We start from the raw sequence: 25,009 nt of genomic DNA, 5'->3' as shown, positions 1-25,009 counted from the left end.
GAAAATCAGAAACAAAATTCTCTTTGTTCTTCTTTGAGATTAAAACCAAACAACTCATTTGTCTTTGCATTGTCTTTGTTTAGCATCACATTCAAATAGACAAATACATCCAAATATTCAATAAATTGTGTAAAAATACCCATCTCAATTTCTTGTTTAATACTACGTATATGAGGAAATACACACAAAGAAGAGAATCCCACCAAAAAAAAAATGAAATAAAAATAAAGCAGACAAAAAAAGTGTGGAAAAAAGAAAGAAAAAGATAGAAAGGCACAGCTGAACTGGATTCACAGTAGCACAAAACTGTAATAATCACACAACAACAACAACAAACGATAAACCCAAAAAAAAAAAAAAAAAAAAAAAAAAAAAAAAATCCCCCCTAAAAAAAGGCACAAAATTTACAGAAGAAGTGTTGTGTTGTGTAGTAGTAGAGCAGAACAAAACCTGAAAGAGAATGAAGGCGTGTTAAGGAGGAAACCAACAGAAATTCCAAAAAAAAATCAAATAATAAGAATTGGGTTTTTGTTAATTTTGTCCCCAATTTTCTCTCTCTAAAAAATTCGAGCACAATTCTTCAAGGTTGTAGAGAGAGAAAGTGAGAATTTTGGGGTGTTTGAAGCTTCGTCTGATCTAAAGTTACATTTTGTGTTTTCTGGGTTTGAAGCAGATCCAAGTGTTCTTGATTTGATTAAGTTTGCAACTTTATCAAAATTCTGAAGGGGCTGAATAGTTTTTGACTTGAAGTATTTCTGGTAAGTTCAGCACCCAAATTATGAATTAGGAATTGGGTTGGTTTAATTTGTTGTCAATTGGGGTTTTGGGGGGTAATTGATGATGATTAAGTTGAAATATAGTTTAATTTTAGTGCCATTTTGTGTTGTTTTTGTTAAGTAAGTGATGCTGATTTTTGTGATGAACTAGGGTTTGTGTTGAGCAACGATCTTAAATCTATATATATAATTGTTATTTGGGTGGTTATTTATTGAGATTTTGTGATATGGGTTTTTGTGGGTTTTGCAATTTGAAGGGGTTTCACTTTTTTGGAATATTTGAGGATATATGATTATGGATTGATTTTAGTGTACCTACATTGAATTAATTGGACATTAATCTTGCTTGACCGGACAAGGATTTGAAGCTCGTATTAATATGATTATGTTTACGATGATTTTAGGAAGAATATCTAAATTGGCATATTGAGTAGCCGGCATGGCCCGAACTGAAATGGAATTGTATCATTGCTCACGCTAGACTGGCTCAGTTCTAACTGACTAATTGTTATACGGGGCAAGTTGTTGCTGTGGAGTGGAGTTTGAAGTTTGCTTTGTTGGCGGTTGCTCTAGGGTTGTATGGATTGGATTGTGTGACATACAGCTAAAAGGGCGATTAAGGCACTTGGGATGCCTCCTTCTCCATCATTAAGGCGTTCGCCTGTTGGGGATCCTCGTGGTGATAGCCATAAGAGGGGACGCAGTCTTGGGAGTGGGCTATCATTTAAAGAAAGAGATGATGATCTTGCTCTATTCAGTGAATTGCAGAACAGAGAAAACGAGAGTTTTCTTCTTCAATCAACGGATGATTTTGAAGATTTATTATGTAATTCCAATGACTCTAGTCTCTTACCTTGAATTACTTAATTGATATTAGTTGATTACCCTGGTTTCTTTGTTATTTAATGCCTTACGCCCTTACCATTGTTTTTCATTTTGTTGTCTATTTGTTGTAAATTAGCAGCTTCAAAAGTGAAGTCTTTCCCAGATTTAAAGCTCGGAATCAATATACCTGTTCGAGGAGAGAGCAGTGATCTCCTCAATGCGGATGGTGATAAGAATGATTATGAATGGTTAGTTTATTTTTTAGCTGTCTCCTTGATAATATTGGCGTGCTTATATGCTATGATGGTTGGTCATTTATTTGGTTGGTATCATTGGAATTTCTTGAATGAAAAGCAGATTATTTGCCTCACGATTTCTTGTTCTTTTATTTTGCACCTGTTATTAGATTGCAATTAAGAGTTCTAAAATCATCTCCTATGTCTTAATTTGGAAGGTTATTAACTCCTCCAGACACTCCTCTATTTCCATCATTGGATGAGGATCCTGCCCCTGATAACCTTGTACATTGTGGTAGAGCTCGAAGTAGGCCCATCTCCATTTCAAGATCATCTACTGTGAGTAAAAAAATTCAATGAATTTTTGACGTTTGATTATTTTTAAAAGCAGCTTCTATATTATAACTTGATATTCGTTACTCTATACTCATATTACTATATTTTTCAGATGGATAGAAGTCAGAGAAGCAGTAGAGGTAGTCCTAGTCCGCAGCGTTTGAGCCTTTCTCCTAGGTCTAGCACCAGTACAATTAGGGGAAGGCCGTCTTCAGCTCCTCATACAAGTCCTGTTCCTGTACGGGCCAACACTCCATCAAGAAGACCCTCACCTCCTCCAGTCAAGCCTTCAACACCTCCTCCAAGATCTTTAACACCAACGTCACGGAGGCCAACTGCTGGACCTTCTGGATCTGTGGCTGCATCAGGGGCAAGGGGTTCATCCCCTGTAAGTAAAAGCCGTGGGAATTCTGCATCACCAAAAATTAGGGCATGGCAGTCGAACATTCCTGGTTTTTCCTTGGAGGCTCCTCCTAATCTCCGAACTTCTTTGGCTGATCGACCTGCATCATATGTTAGGGGATCTTCGCCAGCATCTAAGTCAAGCAGAGGTAGGCAATCAAGGTCTCCAACTGCTTCCAGAAGCATTGGCTCTTCCCATAGTCAAGAACGAGACAGACTGAGCTCACACAGTAAAGGTTCTATGGCATCCTCTGGTGATGATGACACAGATTCTTTGCAGTCAGCTCCTCTGAGTGTACCTGAGCGCCCTATGTCAAGAAAGGGAATCAGTGGCATTTCTAGTGGCAGACCATTGGCTTACTCTAAGAAACCCACAAAGACAATGTCCCCAAGTTCTGCTCCAAAGAGATCATTTGATTCAGCAATGCGGCAAATGGTACTATACTATATTAAATCCTTTTGTTTTACTTATTACACTGATAAGGTCTTGTCGCTTTGGTGAATCACTTGAGCCCTTATACATTATTTTATGCTGCTTTTGCTATTGTACGTTTAGTAATGATGGCATTGGTTTTTATTGAAGTGGCCTAGAATTAAAGTTTTTGATTCTATTAGTTATTCAAAAAAGCTGGAATACTAGGCTTATATCTACTGCATCATCTAAAGATTCTCGAGGTTTTAGATAGTCACCCAACCAACGTCCTTATTCTCGATGTCCATACACAAAAGTTAATTGAATTTGGGAAAGAAAAATGTTTGTTGGCCCCTTCTCCCTATTGCCCATATGTTTTACTACTACATCCATAATGTTTTTATTATCGTGGGCCATTTAAGTGAACATGTAGAAGTGATAAATGATAGCGAGTGGTTTTATATTGAGTTAAAAAAAGAATCAGTGATTGGAGTTTGTTGGTAATTTTATATTGAGGGAGTGAACGATGTGATTAGAGATAGTGGGTAATATTATCCCGAGGTGAAGGAAAGAGAAGTAGGTGTGTTTGGAGCCTTGGAGGTAGTAAATAGAGTTGTATTGAGGAGAGAGAAGTATATGTGATTTGAGATAGTGGGTAGATTTGTATATAGATGAAAAAAATAAAATTTAAATGTGATAGGAGATAGTGGTCCCATACCAAATATAGAGTGTGAGGTGTAATATATATTTTGAGACAATCCAAAGGGAATGAATGCAATATATTATGAGACAGGCGGAGTATTTTTATTTTATTTTATGAACAAGCGTTGTTTGGTTCATTGAAGTCTTCTGAATCCAATTTTTTCAGATGACTTATACAGATACCTAATTAGTATAAAATATTATTAGTTTCTATATTATAGCTATATAGAACATCTCATGATAGTGTAATGTCTATTGTTTCTAGGACCGAAAAAGTCCTCAGAATATGTTCAGGCCACTTCTATCCAGCGTCCCCAGCACTACCTTCTATGCTGAAAAAGCCAATGCTGCCCATCGCACTATGATGTCCAACTCTTCAGTTACCACCAGTAGTAATGCTAGTTCTGACCTAGCAATAAGTGGCGCACATGATACTGAAGATGACGGAGCAAGTGAATATGCTAGGGCCCCTTTCTCTGATATTCAAGATGAAGTATTTGCCTTAGAAAAGATGGATGCTGGAAATGAGGACACTGGGCATGAAGGAAATGGCACATTAGCTGAACCTGGAGAACCGGGAAAAAGCTCATTTGCACCTAATGCTGGAGATTCCAATCAATCGGGTCTTCATGGTAGTGCTGTGGAAGCTGTTGCAGTAGATGAGATATATAATTCCATGAAAATTTATAACCTTGAAAATGTGTTGCTCTGTTGTCGATGTGGCACCCAGTATCATCCTGTTGAGCTTACAGAAAAGGAAGATAATATGTGTCCTGATTGCAGACAGAAAGAAGAATTGTTGAACAACCCTTCCTTGGTTTTCAGATTAGAGACCACAGAGAATGCCACAGCTCCTTTGATGGATGTCTTTGAGAAATCTCATGTAACACATTCTACCCTTGCTCTAGGTAATGCTGATTCAAGGGATATTTCACAAGATCAGTTCAATCAACCTAGAGGAAACTGTCTGGACAGTTCTCTTTCAATGTCAGCCGGGGAGGAAAGTGCGCAGATGCATCCTGAGCAGCAAATAAAGGGAGAGCATACAACTGTTAATGATTCATCTCAGACGGCTAACAGCTTTCAGGAGGTGCAAAATTGTTGTGAGAAATCTAACCGGAATATCAATGTGGCTGAAGGTGCTGGGATTTCAGTTCTTCTAATGAATAGATCCAGTAGCTATAAAGGGCCTCTGATTCATGGCAGGAACTTCAACAGCAGTGCTATATCTTATGATGATCTATCTTATGCTAGAGACTTGACTAGTTCAATGAGGAGCTCTATTGGTCATGGTAGTATATCTGCTACATCTTCCATTGATCTGACCGCAGTTAGACATGGAGATATTGTCCAGAGGCAGTTCAGTGGCAAGAGATCTGATGCAAGCTCAAAACATCAGAGCACAGGGTCTTCACTTTCAGGGACTTCCTTTCCAGTTTATCAAAGTTTAGGACATTCAACAAGCTCTCGTGATGGAAGTTGTGAAGGATCTGTCAGCAACATGAGGCATATTGCTGCAGGAGATACACCTGGATCACCTCCTGATCAAGTACTAGCTTTAGATATTATGGAAATGCATGATGCAGTTCCATCTGTTTGTAGGGCAGCGGTATCTGGTGAAGACAACAGTGGCATCTGTACAATTTCTGGAGAAACTGATCTTGAGGCTGACCAAACGGTAAACTCTGAGTTCGAGGGCAAATCTCGAGTTTCTGCAGGTATTGATGAAGGGAATATTGTCCATGAATTTGAAGAAGACCCATTGAAAAGTATAGGAAGTGGCCGAAATTTCGGGGAGACAACATTTGTTGAATCTTCTATAGAAAATGAAAATACAGTGCAAGACAACAGGGTAGATAACGTGGAAGCCGCAGAAGATCGTGTTCAATGTGTTACATCTACAATGTCAGAAATAGAAATCAATGATTCTCATCCTAGTTCCCCAAAGTCGCAAATTGATATGGTCTCCAAGGAAGAGTTGGAAGATCATTCATCTACAGCACATCACAATGAAGATGCTAAGGTTTCGTCTCTAAAGTCCAAGGAATCAAATCATGCTGAGGGGATTGCAGGTATGATATCTTTTTATCTTGACAATTCAGAGCTTCTGTCTAATGTAATTGTTTCTGAATTGTGCTTTACAGTAATTTATTATTGTTGTGTTGAGTAACCTTTTCCTTGTGAAATTACACTTTCTCTTTTATCAAAGGCTCTATAAAGAAATCTTGATGCCTAAATGAACAGCAATATAAGTGCTAAATCAACCTAAAATGATTGATCCATTAGTGATCCTCTTGACCGAGTAGAAGTACGGATTGGACTTTAATTAGAGCAGTCTTATCTTCGTTTATGACCTTGGCTCTACAACACACACACAATTTGAAAAAACTGTTTTCTGCTTACGTGTTGGTGTGGAGTGATATATGGTAACTTGGCGAGCAGCCAAGCACCCAAGAAATTATGTTTCTTGCAGGGGTGGTTACAATTGGTGGATTTCTCCACTTTTTACTGCCTCCCTTCCCAAATGGACTTCCTGATTATGGAGAAGCTGCATAATACATCCAGCCATCACGGATTTACAGTTAGTTTATTGTATCTGACACTTGTGATATCTTTTGGATGGTTTTTATAAGAAATTCTTGCTTATGCTTGCATATAGTTTGTTTAGGATGTTCTACATAGTCCACCTTCTTTTGTTTGTAGCATGAAGTTTCCCATGCTAGCTATCTTATTTAAAAGGATCCTAAAATATTAAATGTTATATATTATGACTAACTAGTTGGGCTGATAATTTGCTGGTGCTTTCAGAGGAATCAACTGTGACGGTGGAAGAACAGGGAGGGAGGAGGACAAGAAGTCTGACACTAGAAGAAGCGACAGATACAATTCTCTTTTGCAGCTCCATCATTCACGATCTGGCTTATAAAGCTGCAAGTATTGCGATTGAGAAAGAAAAAGAGAATCTAGAGCCATTGGAAGGTTCTAGACCAATGGTCACTATCCCAGAAAGACGTAGCTCTGACAAAAAGGATCATCGCGGATTTACCAGTGGTAGAACACCTAAAACTCAGAAAGCCAAAAAGGGGCGGGCATCAGAAGCGGAGGTAAAACCTCCTCTCACCGAAAATGAAGAGAGGTCAAATGAACCTGTGGTTCGGAATGTTGGGCTTCCTAACAATGCCGATAGCATGAAACCTCCTAAATTGGAATCCAAGTGCAACTGCACGATAATGTGAGATTGATGTTCATCGTATAGGATTTTTCGGAAACTTTTAGTTACGTTTTGTTTTTTGTTGGGGGGGCTTGTTAGATAATTGCAAAATTTTCGCTTCCAAATTATTTGTAACAGAGTACCACGCTTGTGTGGGGGGTGCATAATCTTGTAAAGTTTCTTGTCAAATTAGGCTGATGTTATTAGAGAGGTAATTAATGTATGTTCTTGCTCCATTTACCACATGATTGCTTTAGTCAGATTCAATTACTTTTCAGGTTTGATTAGAAGATGTTTGACATATTTGTTTCATTTGATTCATCAGCAAAGAGCTGGAATAAATATTTTAGGTTTTTCTTGGCTTGTCAATTGTCACTTAGTGTCATTAATCATTATATGTATATTTTTCTAATATAGAATTTTCTATTGATGATAATTACCTAATTAAAGTTTTGGGGGTGGAATTATGACGTGTGATCAATTCTTGATAACATAATTTGCCTTTTGTGGCTTTCTCCACACATAACAGACATGATCTTTTAGTTGATTTAGTTTTAAACTTACTTTTTACTCATTAACTAACTTGCAACACCTCATTATTGTACATCCTAGATTTATTATAGAAGTACAAATAATAATTACTGACCACCAAATCTCATGTGCACTTGGTGCAAAGAATAATATTAATGCACCGGGCTCAATTATGAATAAGTTACTCATTGTGTTGCTTAGTCATCATATAAATGCATTTTAATGCTTCACAAAAAAAAAAAAAAAAAAAAAAAAAAAAAGTTGATTTCTAACTTTTCACTGTATTGTGTAACAAAAATTATCATCGTGTAATTACAAGTAACAACACCGCGATAATGACACCTTGAAACAAAATGTTCCTTAGTATGGGGGGTGTTAAATATCGCCATCCAAAATGATAAAAAACCAAGATTTAGTGTGAATGGACAACCATACCCTTAGTATTTCACCACTATATTCCCTCTTGCCACCAATCACTAACACCTTGACACCACCACCCCAATTGACGACTATCACCACCACCACCACCACCCTGACCGGCGACCCACCACCTCCCCCTCAAAGACGAGGTTTTTTTTTTTTTTTTTTTTTTTTGGCAATCGTACCAACCGGAGCCCAAAACCAGTTACCGGGCACGATGAGCAGTTTTGGGCTCCGGTTACCATAAAATCGGTTAAGGTGCACAGTAACCAGTTACCGATTTTGGGCTCCGGTTATCGGGGTTGTCTGAAATAAAAAAAAAAAATGTTAAACCACTATCTTCCCGCCGGCAAGGGGAGGTGGTGGATAGTCATAGAGGAGGGTGTGGTGGGTCGCCGGTAAGGGTGGTGGTGGTCATCACCGATTGGAAGGGGTTGTGGGTCGCCGGGAGGATAAGGGGTGGTGAAGTGGTAAGGGTACGATTATCCATTCACAATTTCACACCAATTGTTGGCAATGGTATCGTTTTTGTTGGCGGTGTTTAGCAATATAATCCACATTGATTTTGCCCTTTTTCTCTGCTTTCACGGGGTTTAACTTAGATAAATTGACTTGTGAAAAATTTGGACCCAAAACAAGTGTAACACTTCTCCTTACCGACTCAAAAAAAAAGATGTAAACATTTTTGGCGGGAAAATGCAATATAGAAGAATGGCGTTGCTAACTCCATAGAAAAATCCCAACTATCTGCAAAATAAACAGTTTATTCATCTTCTTCCTCACTCAAATCTTCAACTTTCATGGATTCAGATAGCGATTCTGATGGCTCTCACATTTCTGCAACTCCACCCAGAAATTTAACACCTTCTCCTCCTCAGAAATTTCCCAATAAACCCATCTCAAATGTCAAGCAAAAGCCCCCAAAAACCCAGCAAAAACCCTCTTCAAATTCCTCAAAATTCCCGCAAAAACCTACTCAAATCCAACACTCAGTTCGCCAATCTTCCGATTCCACCCTCCTCCCATCTTTCTCTCTCCCAATTAAAAAACCCACTTTCAATAATCCCGAAATTTCTGGGCCCAATTCAATTAGGGCTGGTTTTTGTTCCTTTTCTAAGTCTAATTCTTTCACAAAATTTCAGAAGAATTCTCTTAATTTTGATGATAGTAGTGAAAAGGATCCAATTTTGCCATCTGGGGTGGGTCCGAAACCCGATTTTGAGGTTAATTGTGAAGATGATGGTATTAGTTTAGGTAGTTTGAAGAAAAGGGTAGTTAGGAAACCGTCGAATTTGATTGGATGTGGGTCTAGGAGTGAGTCTAGTTCTAGTATATTGCCTGCAAAAAAGCCTAAAAGTGGTGGTGAAGGGAATTTTGTGAGGTTAAATATTAATGGGTATGGTAATAAGAAGTTCAAATTTAAGGGGAGAAATAGGAATTTTAGCTCAACAAGAAGAAGTAATTATTATAAAAGGAGTAAGAGAGGATTCGGGGCGAAAAATGGTGTTGAAAATAATGATGAAGAAGGTTTGGGGTTGGAAAATGGGAAGCAGGTAAAGGGGGAGAGTGAAATGTCAAGTACTGAAGCTGAATTGATTAAGAAAGCTGTTTTAGATGTTAGAAACGAGGCGACCGATGAGAATTTGGTGAGCTTATTGAAGCTTACACATGGTTATGATTCGTTTCGAGATGGGCAGTTGGAAGCTATTAAGATGGTGCTTTCAGGGCAATCCACTATGTTGGTTTTGCCTACTGGTGCTGGTAAATCACTGTGTTATCAGCTGCCAGCAATTGTTTTTCCCGGGATTACACTTGTGATAAGCCCCTTAGTGGCTTTGATGATTGATCAATTAAGACAGCTTCCTAATGTTGTGAATGGTGCTTTCTTAAGTAGTAGTCAGGTAGTTATCTCTCCCTTATTTTGGTAATTTGTTTGTATATTGTTCGATGTTTTGCTAATTGGTTGATGTATTATACTTGTATGTTTTAGTCGTGGGAGGAGGCTTCCGAGACTCTAAACCTGTTAAAAGAAGGAAGCATAAAGGTAAATATTTCAAATTGCAGTAAAAGACTTTCATTTGATGTGTTTTGAGACTGTTGTCTAAAACTTTGGATTCATCTTATTTCGAACTGATGGAGTGTGTAAAGATGGCTAGAGTTAATAAGTCAGCTTAGTATGTTCACTCTATTATGATATGAGTAGCAGCTAAAGCTGTTCTTTGGTATAATTCAGGTGCTTTTTGTTTCACCAGAGAGGTTTCTGAATGAAGAGTTCATGTCAATCATTTCCTCTTGCTCATTGATATCACTTATAGTGATTGATGAAGCTCATTGTGTATCTGAATGGTCAGTGGCTTAAGGATTCCTTATTCTTTGTTGTTTGATATTTACTTAATAAATTTGCAGCTCATTTCTCTGACATGTGCTACCTCAGGTCCCACAATTTTCGGCCTTCATACATGAGGCTAAGGGCGTCTGTACTCTGTGATCAACTGAAAGCTGGATGCATACTGGCAATGACCGCAACAGCAACGAAGAAAACACTGGATGCAGTAATGCATGCTTTGGACATTTCCTCATGTAATCTGGTGAAGACTCATCAGCTTAGGAACAATTTGCAGTTGTCTGTGTCTCTATGTGGAAATAGCAAGTATGTATATCGCAATGCCTCTAATATTGCGTACTTTACCTGATCAACAGTTGTATAATGTGTAACATGTGTCATTGTGCTGGCTGGGCAGGATTAAAGATTTGATTGCAATAATCAAGTCATCGCCATATTCTGAACTCAAGAGCATCATAATTTACTGCAAATTTCAGGTACTTGGTAACGCTATCTCATATTTTTGATGATGATAAAGCTTATACCAGATACTACTGACTACTAAAGAGCATCTCCTAGTGTGTTAAAATGGCTTGAAGTTTTAGCTTACTTCATGAAATGTATCTGTCTTATCATAGCAAATTCTGCTGCATGCCTGCATTTATAATGGGTATTCATTAAATAGACAAGCATGTGTTCCTTGTTCTTTAGAAAACATGTATCTTGACATTCTGTCTCCCGCCCCCCCCCCCCCCCCCTCTCTCTCTCTCTCTCTCCTGGTGCAGTTGGAGACGGACATGATCAGTAAATACTTAAGTGATTACAATATTCGTGCAATGGTGAGTAGAAAAATCGGTTAGTCCATTCACTTCAACTTATACTGGATTCTTTTTTGTAAAAACTAATAAGTGACTAGTACATATTTGATAACTTTTTAGAGTTATCACAGTGGCATGCTGGCAAAAGATCGTAGTCGTGTCCAAGCATTATTTTGTTCCAACAAGCTCAGAGTGGTAACATATCATTTGCCGACATTATTTCAATGGTTGTAGTCTTGTCATTTAGTTCATCTAGGCTTATATTATCTGTTTTATTTTAATGCTAGGTTGTTGCAACTGTGGCATTTGGGATGGGGCTTGACAAAAGTGATGTTGGAGCTGTAAGAAAGTCTCACTTATGAACTACTCTATTTATTTACCTAATGTTTCAGTACTGTATCCAGAACAAAATACAAGGGAGTAATTCAAATGATAGTGTTATGGTCATGCAAGTGTATTGTGTTCATTAGGCTGACCTATTAGTATTGTGATTATAATTTTATAAGAGAGTCCTGTGTATTCTAGTTAACATAACACGATGACATGAAGTGTTTTCTGGAGAGAAACAGAGCATTGGAAAAACAATCCTGAAACAAAGAAAGTCTTATTTTGGGAACCCCTTTGTGTTCATCAGGATGACTTTTAGAGGTTCGTTTCTGTTTCAGGTCATTCATTACAGTCTGCCAGAAAGCTTGGAAGAGTATGTTCAGGTGTTTTCTTTTGCTCTACCAGTAGTGCTACTGTCAAAAGTGTCAATGCAACTTGCAAATACTGATGATACTCATATTGCTTATTTAGGAGATCGGACGTGCTGGACGTGATGGGAGGTTATCATATTGTCATCTCCTCTTTGATGACTCCAGTTATTTTAGGCTGCGCAGTCTTATGTACAGGTGTTGTCATTATGCTATAGGTGATCATTATTAATTCTTCCAAATTATAAGAGGAAGTGTTATTTATTTGATAATATTCTTCATATGGCAGTGATGGTGTGGATGAATATGCTGTAAATAAACTTCTTTGTGAAATTTTTAACCATGATACAAGACCGAACGGAAAAATTCATTCACTGGTCAAAGAATCTGCATCTCGTAGATTTGACATCAAAGAAGATGTATGTTCCTTCCTTCTACCTCATTTTAATTTATTTTATAATACACAAAAGGAAACCCATCTGACTGTTCAATTTGACCATCTTGCTAGAGTTGTGGGTTTGCTTATGAGGGCTATAAATGTAAAAACCATTGTCCTTTGTTTAGTACTATTTGACAGATGATTTGAGTGGTTTGCTGCTGAATATTTCAGGTGATTCTAACAATTTTAACGCAATTGGAATTAGGTGAAGTTCAGTACTTGCTTCTTCTACCACAAATGAATGTTACTTGCAGCTTGAATTTTCATAAGGTTGATTCTAGTCTCTTAGCTTGTAGTGTTGCCTTAGTTCGCTTACCCGGATTTGTGTCCAGTGAAAAGAAATCATGACATGTTAGTTTGAGTAACAAGAGCACCATACTGGTGATCAATCTTGTCATAGTTCATACAGACTCTTCCTATGGAATTAGCATCTGTATATTATATATTTTCTTGACAATTGACATCTGTATATTGTGTGCTTGTGTCAATGCAGACTCCTCCTATGGAATTAGCTGCCAAATACCCTCTAATTGGAGGAATTTTGAACAAGTATGCTCTATTTACTAGAAAAAAAAAATGGCTTATTTCATTTTTTTGCTCGTGAATTTGTACTCAATGCTGTAATATTTTCAGGTCTGACACTAAGCATGGGCTACATGTGTTTGACATTCCCACTGTGGCAAATGCTATTGGTCATACAGCAGTGGAATTTCTGAATCAGCTGCAAAATCTCAAGGTCTGGATGCAATTTCCCTATTTTTATTTTTAATGGTAAATATGCTGTTGACAGTCTATTTTAAGCAAATGTAGATAGTCAACTGGGAATATTTTATCTTTGGTTTGTACTGAACTGCATAGTTTTTAACTTATCTCTACTTCATTCCTTTTTATTAAGAAGCAGCAACAACTAATAGATTTCTATCTGGGGGCCAACACAAATAACTTTCTGCAATAGCAAGGGTAGCTGCTTGAATTTGTTATTAGTCTTGTTACTGGGAGAAGCTTTGTGTTTTGTGCCAGGCTAATGGTTTTATTTGGGTGATAGTCATATATTTTTTGGCTCATTAATTGAAGTGTATGTGAAGTTATGAACATAGAACCTTTAGAACAACTTACAGTGAAAGCTGTGTTACTTAGTCTCTTTATTTTGCAATATCAATGTAAACATTTTATTTTGAGTGGAAAGGATTCAAAAACTTTATTAAGTGTAGATATTAGTTCTTGGATACATGTCCATATCTGATACTTGGTTATCGAATCTGAATGTCATAAATCAAGTGAAAAGCCAATTAATTAAGAAAAGTATAGTTCAGAAATTATAAAGCTGCAGAGTTAAATAAGCTTTTAGCTTTTTTAAACTTTCAATTTACGGAGACCATGACACAAATATGTATGCAAGAATCACCAAGCCTTCAGTCATTACTTGGATTGGAAACAAAGATTTAAAGTCATCCCAAAGCAGCAAAACAGGCATGTGTAGAGATTTTACTAAGTCACACTAGCTGTCAGTTGACTATTACAATCATTTCCGATTGATTGGGTGGGGTTTAGCTAACTATTAAAACCATCCACGGTGGATTGCAATGGGTTATTACAGTTTTTATCAAAAACTATGTGACTAAAGTTGTATTCAAATTCCAAAACACAAATTATTGTCTGAGGTAATAAGTTAGTCTTTGTTGCATTTCAGTCTATGGGAGAAATAACATATGAATTGAAGGATCCTGGGTACTGCTACATCATTATGCATGTTCCTGAGGACTTGTGCTCTCTGGCAACCCAGATGACCAAATGGCTGTCAGAAATTGAATGTTGTAAGGTATTTGCAATACTATCTGTTGTACTCTTCTTTTTATGTTATTTTTTATTATATCTAAGGTTTTTCATTCCCCCCCCCCCCCCCCCCCCCCCCTCCTTCCAAAAAAAGAGAGGGAGAGAGAGAGAGTAGTCCCATCTCTTTAACCTACAGGGATAACTCAAGATGCTAATGGTTTGTTTTGAGCTTGGAAACTTGCATCATTAAACTTGCTGTTTGATTTCTTCTTTCTTGCAAGTATATACTATATACCTACTTACCTAGTTATCAATCTTTAAAGCTGCAGCTTTTTTACATCCCTGCCTACACGGTAAAGACAGACTTGCTCTGGTTATATTTTACATTTTTGTGACTTGTATATTTTAAATTCCACTAGTTTTTACTTTTTAGGACAAAAAACTGCTCTTAAAAGTGCTACATGATGGCATACACCAACAGAGTTGTAAAATGAAACCGTACAGGAAAGTGTTTACTTGATTAATAGTTTCCTTCTCTTTAGAAGGATGGGGGGTGGGGGTGGGGAATGTGGAGGTTTAATACTATTCCCCGTGCAGCTTAACTCCTTGGTAAAAATAATTGTTCCTGCATCAGTGATCAATCCATTGAAAAATATTAAAATTTCCAGTTATTAATATATGTTTTACATATAATTTGCATTTTTCTGATAAATAGGTCCGCAAATTAGATGTGATGTTCAATTCTGCAACCTTTGCTGTAAATTCATGTGAAAGGGCACATGGCTGTGATGTCGTCCAGCACACAACATGTTTGCAGAGGATGATTTTAGAATACTTTACTGAAGAAAATCTCAGTGTATATCCCACAAAGATCAAGCAAAACAGGTATATACGATTTTATTGTAGTATATCCTACCATTAATAGTTAAGCCAAAGATGGAAAATAACATAGTGTATGATTAATGATTGTGTCATCTTTTTTGTATGTAGAAGCCACAGAATTAGCTTTTATAAGAGCTGTATATAATGATTATCATCTTTGTTAAGTCTTAATCCTCCTCTGATTCACTTTACTCTGCTAGAAGACCACTTAATAACTTTTTGCCGAATCTTGGTATAGCTGAATATGCCTTTGGTATATGTTGATGGACTAGTAGTCAGGATAATTGATGTTTCAATAACTTGGAATAAGAGCCAAATAGCTGGTTGCAGCAATGCAGCATCACTTGATATTTGGCATCCACTATGTATAAGATATTCCCTCCTTTCATCATCTAGTTATCTTGAGTCCCTATCAGATTTATATCTTACTCAGTCTTCCAGTGCTATTTTTTCTTAATTAAATTGCTGAAGACTCGAAATTTTATGTATGTTGTGAGCATATTATACGTACATGAATATACAGCTGGATTGCTTCCAACTTATTTTTAACCTAAATGTATTTTAATCCAGGTTATTCTGTATGGAGATAATCTGCCTAACAGCTAAATATTCTGCTTTTTTAAACTTGCATTTATTCACCTGTGCTGGTTCAAGATTTTGTCTAATCAAATTAAATGTGATTTGAAACTTGTAACTATTGTCGGCAGATTTAATTTTAGCTGAATTGTCAGACTTAAATTAGTATAATTGATCCTTGCAAATCAGATTTTGTAATACAAATCTTCAAGTAAGATGTTTAAATGCCTAGTTGCTTTGCCTAAAACTAGAAACTTCCCCGAAAGCACAGAAAGTCTTGTTATTTTAGTACTTTTTGATATATATACTGATCAGCAATGTAAATTTGTGCAGCCCATTTCTTCGAGCAGATATTAAGGTAACAATCAGTTTGGTACTTTAAATTTTTTTGGTGTTTAAGGCAACTATCTGTCTTTTGAACTTTATTCTACCTTTGGTAAATTGGCAAAATAGGTCTTTCTACAAGGCTCAGGAACCAAATTCACCCCACGTGCAGTTGCTAGAATAATGCATGGCATTGCTAGCCCAGCTTATCCTTCTTCAAACTGGTCAAAGACTCATTTCTGGTAAGCATTACTGTTTGCAAATCCATGCCTCAAAAAATCTAGGAATTTCCCTCAGTCTTACTGGTCTCCATTTTCCAGTGGCGGAGCTAAGAATGTAATTGCATGGGTTCAATTATCATTAAGTGGAATCATGGTTTTATTAGAAAAGATATGTTACTCCAAGTAAGAACCCTCTGACGACAATGTAGCTATTACCCTGAGTCAGTAAACCAACAATGTGGCCTTAAAATGTTCATAAGGTGGCTGAGCATTAGGTTATTAGCTAATTTGTTACTATTTTTTTGTTCCTTTTCTCTCTGTCTGATTCCTGTGAACTTTTACCCTGAAGCCTCACACTCTGACTCTAGCAACTCTTTATATTCTGTAAACTTGGAGAACACTGCCCTCTTTTATACACCTAATAGGTCAATTTACGATAATTTTTACTTTGTTCGTTTTTTTCATAAGTTTCATATTGTGCTCCCATCTAGACTGAATAGAATAATATAGACCATTACTTTTGATTTAAAAATACGAAGCAACTTGGGGGGGGGGGGGGGGGGGGGGGGAAGAGTTGGTTGGCTATGCTAGCAATGGTGCCTTAAAGAGCCGCATAATAATTTATTATAAATCTTAAGCTGCTTATCATTTTTGGGTTGCAGGGGAAGATATACAAATGTAGACTTTAATGCAGTAATGGAAGCAGCAAAACTGGAGCTCATTAATTTTGTAGGGAAGGACGGAACATAGATGTTGTCACATAGGTTTGACAAAATAGATCTGGATGATTCTGCTGGTACAAGATCAAACATCTGGACTCTTGTGGCATGATTGCACATAATCTTATTCCGAAATTGTCATGTACAGTTTTATACTGTCCATCCATTGAGATCAAGACTACAAATGAAGTGTAGGGGCAGGAACCATGTCAGTGATCAGTTCCATGATAAGTGTGCAGCAGTATGATCGATCAATACTTTAATAGAGGTACGACGTCAGTCCCCCTGTACATTAGCATTACAGAAGGCAGCAGGATTCAAAGCTTCTGACAAATACAGCAGCAGAGAGCCTTGTTTTACACCCCATAGTTTGTATTAGTAAAATAGTGTCAGTTTTTGGTAAGTTAAACTTTCGTAGTCACCTAGCAGAAGTAGGATTTGAACTTCCAAAACCTCTATGACGAAGAATAATTGGGGTGCACCTCAAGCCAGGGAAGATGGGAGTTCATCTTGTAGTGTATCCTCCTATGATGGATAATGCAATCCACAAGTAAAATGTTTTTAGCTTGTGTCTATTACCATGGTGATGCTCAATAGTAATAGATTAAAAGTATTATACGGAGTATGAGTTATTGGTGTTTAACTAGGCTTATGTAACACACTTGTTGATATTGAAACAGTTATGTTTTTCGCACCTTAACCAGGAGATTTTATCTACATTAAATACTTTTATTCTCGTTTTTGTTTGATTAAATTGTTTGGTGTTGTTACCTTGTCCAATTTCAAGTAGTTTAGGGAACTTGATTTGCAGCAGTATATGATTTGAGTTTTAAAATTTCGCCGAGTACTTTAACTTTTCAAACAAATTTATTTCAAATTTTAAGATCAGCATGATTACCGTTCGTGCGATTTGTTATAAGTTCATTAGGGCAGCAAAAGAGTCTGTTTCAAAGCCTAAGTCAATGTGGAATAGCAAAATCGGCTTCAAGGAATACTCATAATACACTATCTGATGGTGTAAAATTAAACCAGAAAAGCAAGAGGTTTAGAAAATGAATTTATATAAATTACTTTTCTTGCACGTTCAAGATACTTGTCCCAAAAGATAACTAAACAATAGAATAACAACTAAATAATCAAACTAATTTGGCTCGCCAATCAAAATCAGGTGCAAGGCACACCCCCTCTTCCAAACAAACGGCAATGGTTTCTCACTTCAACCTTTATCTTTGACGGTGAAGTTAGAAGCACTTCCTATGCACGATTGATGGACCAGATTCATCATACTCGGCCTTTGCAATCCACATCTGTAGTTGCAGGAAAAACAGGCAAATGTCAAAATTCCAAAAGCAAGATTCAGATTTCACAATGATTGAAAAGATCAAAACAAAGAAAAAAACCTGCTGGAAGGTGCTCAGAGATGCCAAGATAGACCCACCGATCCAAACACTGTATTTTCTCTCAGGTGGTGCCACAACCTTGATTTTCATGCTGCTTGGAGCTAGTGCAGTGATTTCCTTGCTCATTCTATCGGCAATACCAGGGAACATGGTGGTACCACCACTGAGTACAATGTTTCCATACAAGTCTTTCCTGATATCCACATCACATTTCATGATCGAATTATAGGTGGTTTCATGGATACCAGCTGCTTCCATTCCAATGAAAGATGGTTGGAAAAGGACCTCAGGACATCTGAATCTCTCACCACCAATAGTAATCACCTGCCCATCAGGAAGCTCATAACTCTTCTCAACAGCAGAGCTAGTTTTTGCAGTCTCCATCTCCTGCTCATAGTCAAGGGCAATATAAGCAAGCTTTTCTTTCATGTCCCTCACAATTTCTCGCTCAGCTGAGGTGGTGAAAGAGTAACCACGTTCAGTCAGAATCTTCATCATGTAGTCTGTCAGATCTCGGCCAGCAAGGTCAAGACGAAGAATGGCATGCGGGAGAGCATACCCTTCATAGATGGGCACTGTGTGGCTGACACCATCTCCAGAATCCAGCACAATACCTGCAATAACATACACAGTAAATAATTTGGCATCAAATCAATATCTATAGAAAAGAGCATAAAGAGTAAACTTAATCAATGACCAAGTCATTAAGAACAAAGTTTTTCATTTTGATGGGAAGGGGAGGAAAATACATGATACTCCTAGGCCTATATCGGCGGCTGGCAGCAAAGGGCCAAAATTGGAAAAAATGGTCCAACAGAACATACTTTTTTTAGAGGACCTTTCTACATACAAACTACAATATCAATCAGAATCTATCCATAGTGGCTTCCTAATCCAACTATCAACTTATCCAGATAAATGGCCTGATACCCCAAAAAAGCATCATCTATTAGAAGCAACACAAATAAAAGGTAACCTTTCAAAAGACTGAAGCTAATTTAAAAGTAAAGCTTAGATCATACAGGGTTCTTACCAGTTGTACGACCACTAGCATACAGTGAAAGAACAGCCTGAATTGCAACATACATAGCAGGAGCATTGAAAGTCTCGAACATGATTTGAGTCATCTTTTCACGATTAGCCTTAGGATTGAGAGGGGCTTCAGTGAGGAGAACAGGGTGCTCTTCTGGAGCAACACGGAGCTCGTTATAGAAGGTATGATGCCATATCTTTTCCATGTCATCCCAGTTGCTGACTATACCATGCTCAATTGGATATTTCAGGGTCAAAATTCCACGCTTTGATTGAGCTTCGTCCCCCACATATGCATCTTTTTGGCCCATGCCAACCATCACACCAGTGTGACGGGGGCGGCCAACAATGCTAGGGAACACAGCTCTTGGAGCATCATCCCCAGCAAATCCAGCCTACATTGAGTATTTAGATGAATGAATTGCAAATGAATAGAAATACAAATGGACGGCACAGTTAAAGACATTTATACCAAAGAACCACCGCTGCAAGTCCCTGACCAAAGTACACGGATGACAGGGTGTACTGCTTAATTTCCTATCCTAAAACTAACATATCCAATCAAGCCAATAAAATCTTTTAACATGGCAAAGTCCACAGTCCACCCCTCATACTTAACCATGCCATGAAATAGTTGTCGTCATAAATAAATAAATAGCACACTAAGAGCCTCCGTTCATGAAAGCACAGGTGTAGCTCATTCATAGAAAAGAATTTACCTTAACCATTCCAGTTCCATTGTCACAAACAAGGGGCTGAATATCCTCACCATCTGCCATCTTCAATTATCTGATCAAAGACATATAAAGGTCTAATAAATATCCTCGATGGCAAATTTAAGTTTTCTAACAAAAAATCAGAATTTTAAAACATATCCAATTCTGTTTTACAAACAATAATGTTAACAATCCAAATGTATTTAAGTTCTCAACAACAAGAATTGTCCACAATATACTAATAAGAATACTACCTACATCTAAGTTTTATAGATCACTCTTCATATCTCATATGTTTAATTATAAATTTTACCATATTACTCCTTCAATTTTAGAATCAGACAACTAGTATCATGAAAAGATGCTTCTCCTCAACATTTGTAAAAACTATCAAGGGTAATTGATATTCCTTTAAAAATAACCTCTAACAAGCTCAAACCAAATGTGCCCTTTTAAAGAGGAAAGGAAGAGTAGTGACCAAAACAATAATTCACAAGTCATTGCGTTAAACGATCCAGGATCCGGGTTCATTAATAAAATTGATATCAAAATAGTGAAATACTGTCGCAATAAAACAAACCACCCAAATGTGGATCATATTATGGGAGAATTAAATTGAAAATTAACACCACAACATGCTTAAAATGCATATCATAGAGAAATTTTAAAGATCTTAAGGACTTTCAGACCAGCATTTGGGTTAGTTGGGTTTTAATATCACAATCATAGATTAAATCCTACATCAAAATTCATTTACATACAAACTGAAATCCAAATTAGATCAAACATTCAACCCAGTTAAAGCAATTTTGCACCAAATTCAACCACACCACACAAATTATAAACAAATTATATATTCAATGTGACGTAATCAAGCAAAAAGATACCACATTTATGAAACTAAACACAAAATGCAATCCCATAATGATTAAAACTCTAATAAACAATCTATAAAAACCCAGAATTCAAACCGGAAAATGGTGCAGAAATTAGAGAAATGAAGCTTAAAAGGAAAAGGGGATTACCAGAGATAAAGAACAAGAGAAAATGTGAAAAAGAATGAGAAGATTGATGAAGAAAAAACCCTAAAAATTGGAGAGAGAAGAATGATGGAATGTGGGAGTGTGAGGGAGAGAGAGAGAACCGGAGAACCTTTGAATTTGCAAATTTCACGAGTGGCCAAGCACGTCGACCCAACTATACTAATAATACAAATTTAAATAAATAAACATTTTTTAAAAATTTTTGATATTAATAAAATTTCGACAATATCTTTCTAATAATAATATGCAATTTAGGCCATTTGAAAAAAAATGTGTTTATGGATATGGTAATAACTACTAAAGACCCAATAATTTTTTATAAAAATTTTTTAAAAAAAAAATCATTACTTCACCTTATTATATAAATTCTTTTAGTGAATTGCTAAACACCGCCAATAAAAATGATCACCACCGCCAACATTCGGTGTGAATGGACAATCGTACCCTTATTACTTCACCACCCCTTATCCTCCCGGCGACCCACAACCCCTTCTGATCGGCGATGACCACCACCACCCTGATCGGCTACCCACCATACCCTCCTCTATGATGACCCACCACCTTCCCTCGCCAGCGGGAAGGTGGTGGTTTAATATATTTTTTTTATTTCAGGCAACCGCGGTAACCGGAGCCCAAAATCGGTTACCGTGAGCGATAACCGGAGCCCAAAACCGATTATCGTGCACGCTAACCGGTTTTGGGCTCCGGTTATCGTCCACGGTAACCGATTTTGGGCTCCGGTTACCGCGCACGGTAACTGGTTTTGGGCTTTGGTATCGTGCACCTTAACCGATTCCATGGTAACCGGAGTCCCAAAATCGGTTATCGTGCCCGGTAACCGGTTTTGAGCTCCGGTTGGTACGGTTGCTAGAAAAAAAAACCACCACCTCTCCGCCAAAGAGGGAAAGTGGTGGGTCATCTTTGAGGGGGATGTGGTGGGTCGCCGGCAAGGTGGTGTGGTGGTGGTCGTCATCGCCGGTCAGTGTGGTGGTGGTGTTAGTCGTCAATTGGGGAGGTGGTGTCAAGGTGTTCGTGATTGGTGGCAAGAGGGAAGATGGTGGTGAAATACTAAGGGTATGGTTGTCAATTCACACTAAATGTTGGCGGTTTTGATCATTTTGAATGGCGGTATTTAACACCTCCCTTTTTTTATTATAAAGTATTTGGATCATCGATTCAAATCATAAAAATTAGAATACATGAGTATGAAAATTATTAGGAGTACATTTCATTGGAAAACATAATTTCATATAAAGTCTTATACAAGTATATAATATATGATCAAATCACATCAACTTATATCACATTTCGAGTAAACTGGACAAGATTAGATAACTTATTTTACTACTAATTACATAGTAATCATTATCAAGATTTTATTTTGAAACATAGTACAATTATTGTAATTTTCAAATTATTGTGGCCTCAAAAAAAAAAAAAAAAAAAATTATTGTTTTCAAGAAAAACTATTATTATTATTATCATTATTGTTATTATTAGCCTTCTTTACTTCATTACTTCCGGGACATCTATTTTAAATGGAGCATTAACAGCTGAAATATGTGACTTGGTCACTCTTTTTGGGTCAGCAAACGAGTCTGGCAATTGATTCGCTAAACTTTGTAAATGAATTATCTTTTGAACTTCCAGTTCACATTGTTTAGTTCGAGGATCAAGATAGGATAATGATAATTCATTCCATTTAATTTCATTTTCCAGCTCTCTCTTTTCTCCCCCTAATGTTGGGAAATGTGACTCGTTAAAATGACAATCTGCAAAACGAGCCGTAAATAAACCCCCTGTTGTAGGCTCAAGATATTTAATTATTGACGGGGATTCAAACCCAACATATATCCCAACATATATCCCCAACCTCCTTTGAGGACCCATCTTAGTGCGTTGTGGTGGAGCTATTGGAACATAAACCGCACATCCAAAAATTCTTAGATGGGAAATATTTGGTTCCTGACCATAAACCAATTGTAATGAGGAGAACTTGTGATAACTTGTTGGCCTAATGCGAATTAGTGTTGTTGCATGTAATATAGCATGTCCCCAAGCAGAAATTGGGAGATTGGATTTCATAAGCAATGGTCTAGCAATTAACTGAATACGTTTTATTAATGTCTCTGCCAGACCGTTTTGTGTATGAACATGTGCTACAGGATGTTCAACATTTATCCCAATGGACATGCAATAATCATTAAAAGCTTGAGATGTAAATTCACCAGCATTGTCAAGCCGAATAGTCTTAATGGGAGTATCTGGAAAATGTGCCCGTAACTTAATCAATTGGGCAAGTAATCTCGCAAACGCCAGGTTACGAGTTGATAACAAAGACACATGTGACCATCTAGTTGATGCATCAATTAAAACCATAAAATATCTAAATGGTCCACATGGGGGATGTATGGGCCTACAAATATCTCCTTGTATACGTTCCAGAAAACTAATTGATTCAAAATTAATTTTAGCTGGTGATGGGCGAATAATCAACTTGCCTTCCGAAGAATCTGCTGGTGATGGTGCAACACATGAAAAATTATTATGAAGAATCTGCTGGCTCTTCAAAGAATGTCCACATGAATTCGTAATTATTTTTCGCATCATTATTGAACCGGGATGGCCTAACCGGTCATGCCAAACAACAAAATCATCGGTAAACTTCTGGTTTACTATAGCATGAGCTTCAATAGCATTGATTTTTGTGTAGTACAAACCACTAGAGAATGTTGGTAGTTTCTCCAAAACATGTTTTGAGCCTTGATTTATATTTGTGATTTGAAGGAATTCGTTATTTTCTTCATTGATTGTCTCAATATGATAACCATTGTTGCGAATATCCTTAAAACTTAATAAATTTCTCTGAGACAATGGGGAGTATAAAGCATCAATTATTTTAATTTCAGTTCCCCAAGGCAACTTTATAGTGGCTCTTCCGGAGCCCTCAATGATATTTGTACTACCCGATATGGTACTTACATTAATCCTTTTCATCATCAAATGAGAGAAATATTTTTATTTTTAAGTATTGTATGTGTAGTTGCACTGTCAGCAAGACATAATTCTTCACCATTCATAGCAAATTGAACTTGAGTAATATCCATGTTCTTCATGAAATAAAATACATGTCAAAATATTAAGCATAAAAATAAAGATGATAAAACAAATAAATCAATAAAAACACTTAAATAGTTCATAAATTTATAAAGCAAAAATCCTTATTACAACGAAAGAAATAAACTTAAATAAATCACTAGAATAAGCAAAAATAAGTCTAATACTTAAAACTAACATAAAACAATATAATTTTAATTATTCCCTTCTGGGGCAGTGAAGAAATCGGCAACTTCTAAATGAGTTGTACTGCCAAAATCAAAATTATTCCCTTTCGGGGAAGTAAGGAAATCACCAACATCAAATTGATTGGCATTGCCAAAATCAAAATCACCTTCACCATCTTCAAGAACAAGGTTTGCCTCAACTTTCTTTCCTTTCTTCAATGATTCTTGGTAAAGTTCAATAAGATGCTTTGGAGTTCTACAAACCCGAGACCAATGACCTTCATCCCTACGTTCCCACTTCTGGTGGGAATGTGAGTTTGTGAAATGACCTCCACGACCTCTACCATATCCACGTCCACGACCCCGGCCGCGCCATTGGCCACGACCACGACCTCTACCTCGGCCACTACTGCTGGAATGGTCTCTGTTTTTAGTTTCTTTCCCGTTATGGGTTGTCACATTCGCTTCAGGGAATGGAGTAGAGCCAGTAGGACGTGATCCATGATTTTTTATTAACAGCTCGTTATTTTGCTCAGCCACAAGAAGACAAGATATTAATACAGAATATTTTTTAAAACCTTTTTCTCTATATTGTGTCTGCAGGACAATATTATTAGCATGCAAAGTGGAGTATGTCTTTTCAAGCATTTCTGCATCAGTAATATTTTCTCCACATAATTTCAATTGAAAAGTTATTTTAAACATATCTGAGTTATATTCACTAACAGATTTAAAATCTTGCAATCTCAAATTCACCCATTCATAACGAGCTCTAGGGAGTATCACTGTTTTTTGGTGGTCATACCTTTCTTTTAGATTACTCCAAAGGATTTGTGGGTCTTTCACAGTTAAATATTCATTTTTGAGCCCTTCATGGAGGTGATGGCGAAGAAAAATCATGGCTTTAGCCTTA

At 37.1% G+C, this 25,009-nt stretch overlaps 3 protein-coding genes across 4 annotated transcripts; 2 read left to right on the top strand and 1 right to left on the bottom strand.

The window, feature by feature from the left end:
* The first annotated feature begins 205 nt into the window (after positions 1–205).
* Positions 206–7,271, top strand: LOC145640383 (uncharacterized). 2 transcript variants are annotated; one of them, XM_081691675.1, is made up of 7 exons: positions 206–758; positions 1,181–1,602; positions 1,741–1,849; positions 2,056–2,176; positions 2,286–3,011; positions 3,955–5,761; positions 6,498–7,271. In XM_081691675.1, exons 2-7 carry the CDS (start codon positions 1,407–1,409, stop codon positions 6,923–6,925), a joined length of 3,387 nt encoding a protein of 1,128 aa, XP_081547801.1. In that variant the 5' UTR covers positions 206–758; positions 1,181–1,406; the 3' UTR covers positions 6,926–7,271. The 2 variants fall into 2 exon arrangements, with proteins under 2 accessions (XP_081547801.1, XP_081547800.1); XM_081691674.1 differs by having other exon boundaries at positions 1,738–1,849.
* A 1,259-nt stretch (positions 7,272–8,530) lies between these two features.
* LOC145634463 (ATP-dependent DNA helicase Q-like 5) lies at positions 8,531–17,357 on the top strand. The gene is made up of 19 exons (XM_081685917.1): positions 8,531–9,752; positions 9,842–9,895; positions 10,085–10,197; positions 10,286–10,501; positions 10,593–10,671; positions 10,960–11,013; positions 11,113–11,187; positions 11,280–11,333; positions 11,658–11,702; positions 11,791–11,885; positions 11,977–12,106; positions 12,298–12,396; positions 12,620–12,675; positions 12,760–12,862; positions 13,817–13,945; positions 14,615–14,784; positions 15,691–15,715; positions 15,811–15,923; positions 16,565–17,357. Exons 1-19 carry the CDS (start codon positions 8,652–8,654, stop codon positions 16,650–16,652), a joined length of 2,799 nt encoding a protein of 932 aa, XP_081542043.1. The 5' UTR covers positions 8,531–8,651; the 3' UTR covers positions 16,653–17,357.
* Positions 17,358–17,625: 268 nt separating this feature from the next.
* LOC145640376 (actin-11) lies at positions 17,626–20,962 on the bottom strand. Its single transcript, XM_081691669.1, has 5 exons — positions 20,795–20,962; positions 19,773–19,842; positions 19,055–19,448; positions 18,022–18,635; positions 17,626–17,928 (listed from the first exon to the last, which is right to left on the bottom strand). Exons 2-5 carry the CDS (start codon positions 19,830–19,832, stop codon positions 17,863–17,865), a joined length of 1,134 nt encoding a protein of 377 aa, XP_081547795.1. The 5' UTR covers positions 19,833–19,842; positions 20,795–20,962; the 3' UTR covers positions 17,626–17,862.
* Positions 20,963–25,009: the final 4,047 nt, after the last annotated feature.

Source organism: Chenopodium album, chromosome 1 (genome assembly GCF_948465745.1).
Source record: "Chenopodium album chromosome 1, dcCheAlbu1.1, whole genome shotgun sequence".
Taxonomy (NCBI): Eukaryota; Viridiplantae; Streptophyta; class Magnoliopsida; order Caryophyllales; family Amaranthaceae; genus Chenopodium; species Chenopodium album.
Note: the sequence above shows the minus strand (reverse complement) of the source record. Positions and strands in the feature narration are given on the sequence as shown.

Excerpts from the sequence above, each read along its gene's own strand:
- LOC145640383 (XM_081691674.1), top strand. The coding sequence starts at position 1,407 with ATGCCTCCTTCTCCATCATTAAGGCGTTCGCCTGTTGGGGATCCTCGT. Across the intron at positions 1,850-2,055 it reads GATAAGAATGATTATGAATG|GTTATTAACTCCTCCAGACA; the intron begins GTTAGTTTATTT and ends TTAATTTGGAAG. Across the intron at positions 5,762-6,497 it reads TCATGCTGAGGGGATTGCAG|AGGAATCAACTGTGACGGTG; the intron begins GTATGATATCTT and ends TGGTGCTTTCAG.
- LOC145634463 (XM_081685917.1), top strand. The coding sequence starts at position 8,652 with ATGGATTCAGATAGCGATTCTGATGGCTCTCACATTTCTGCAACTCCA. Across the intron at positions 11,703-11,790 it reads GCTTGGAAGAGTATGTTCAG|GAGATCGGACGTGCTGGACG; the intron begins GTGTTTTCTTTT and ends TTGCTTATTTAG. Across the intron at positions 14,785-15,690 it reads ACAAAGATCAAGCAAAACAG|CCCATTTCTTCGAGCAGATA; the intron begins GTATATACGATT and ends AAATTTGTGCAG.
- LOC145640376 (XM_081691669.1), bottom strand. The coding sequence starts at position 19,832 with ATGGCAGATGGTGAGGATATTCAGCCCCTTGTTTGTGACAATGGAACT. Across the intron at positions 19,449-19,772 it reads ATGGAACTGGAATGGTTAAG|GCTGGATTTGCTGGGGATGA; the intron begins GTAAATTCTTTT and ends TACTCAATGTAG. Across the intron at positions 17,929-18,021 it reads CTCTGAGCACCTTCCAGCAG|ATGTGGATTGCAAAGGCCGA; the intron begins GTTTTTTTCTTT and ends CTGCAACTACAG.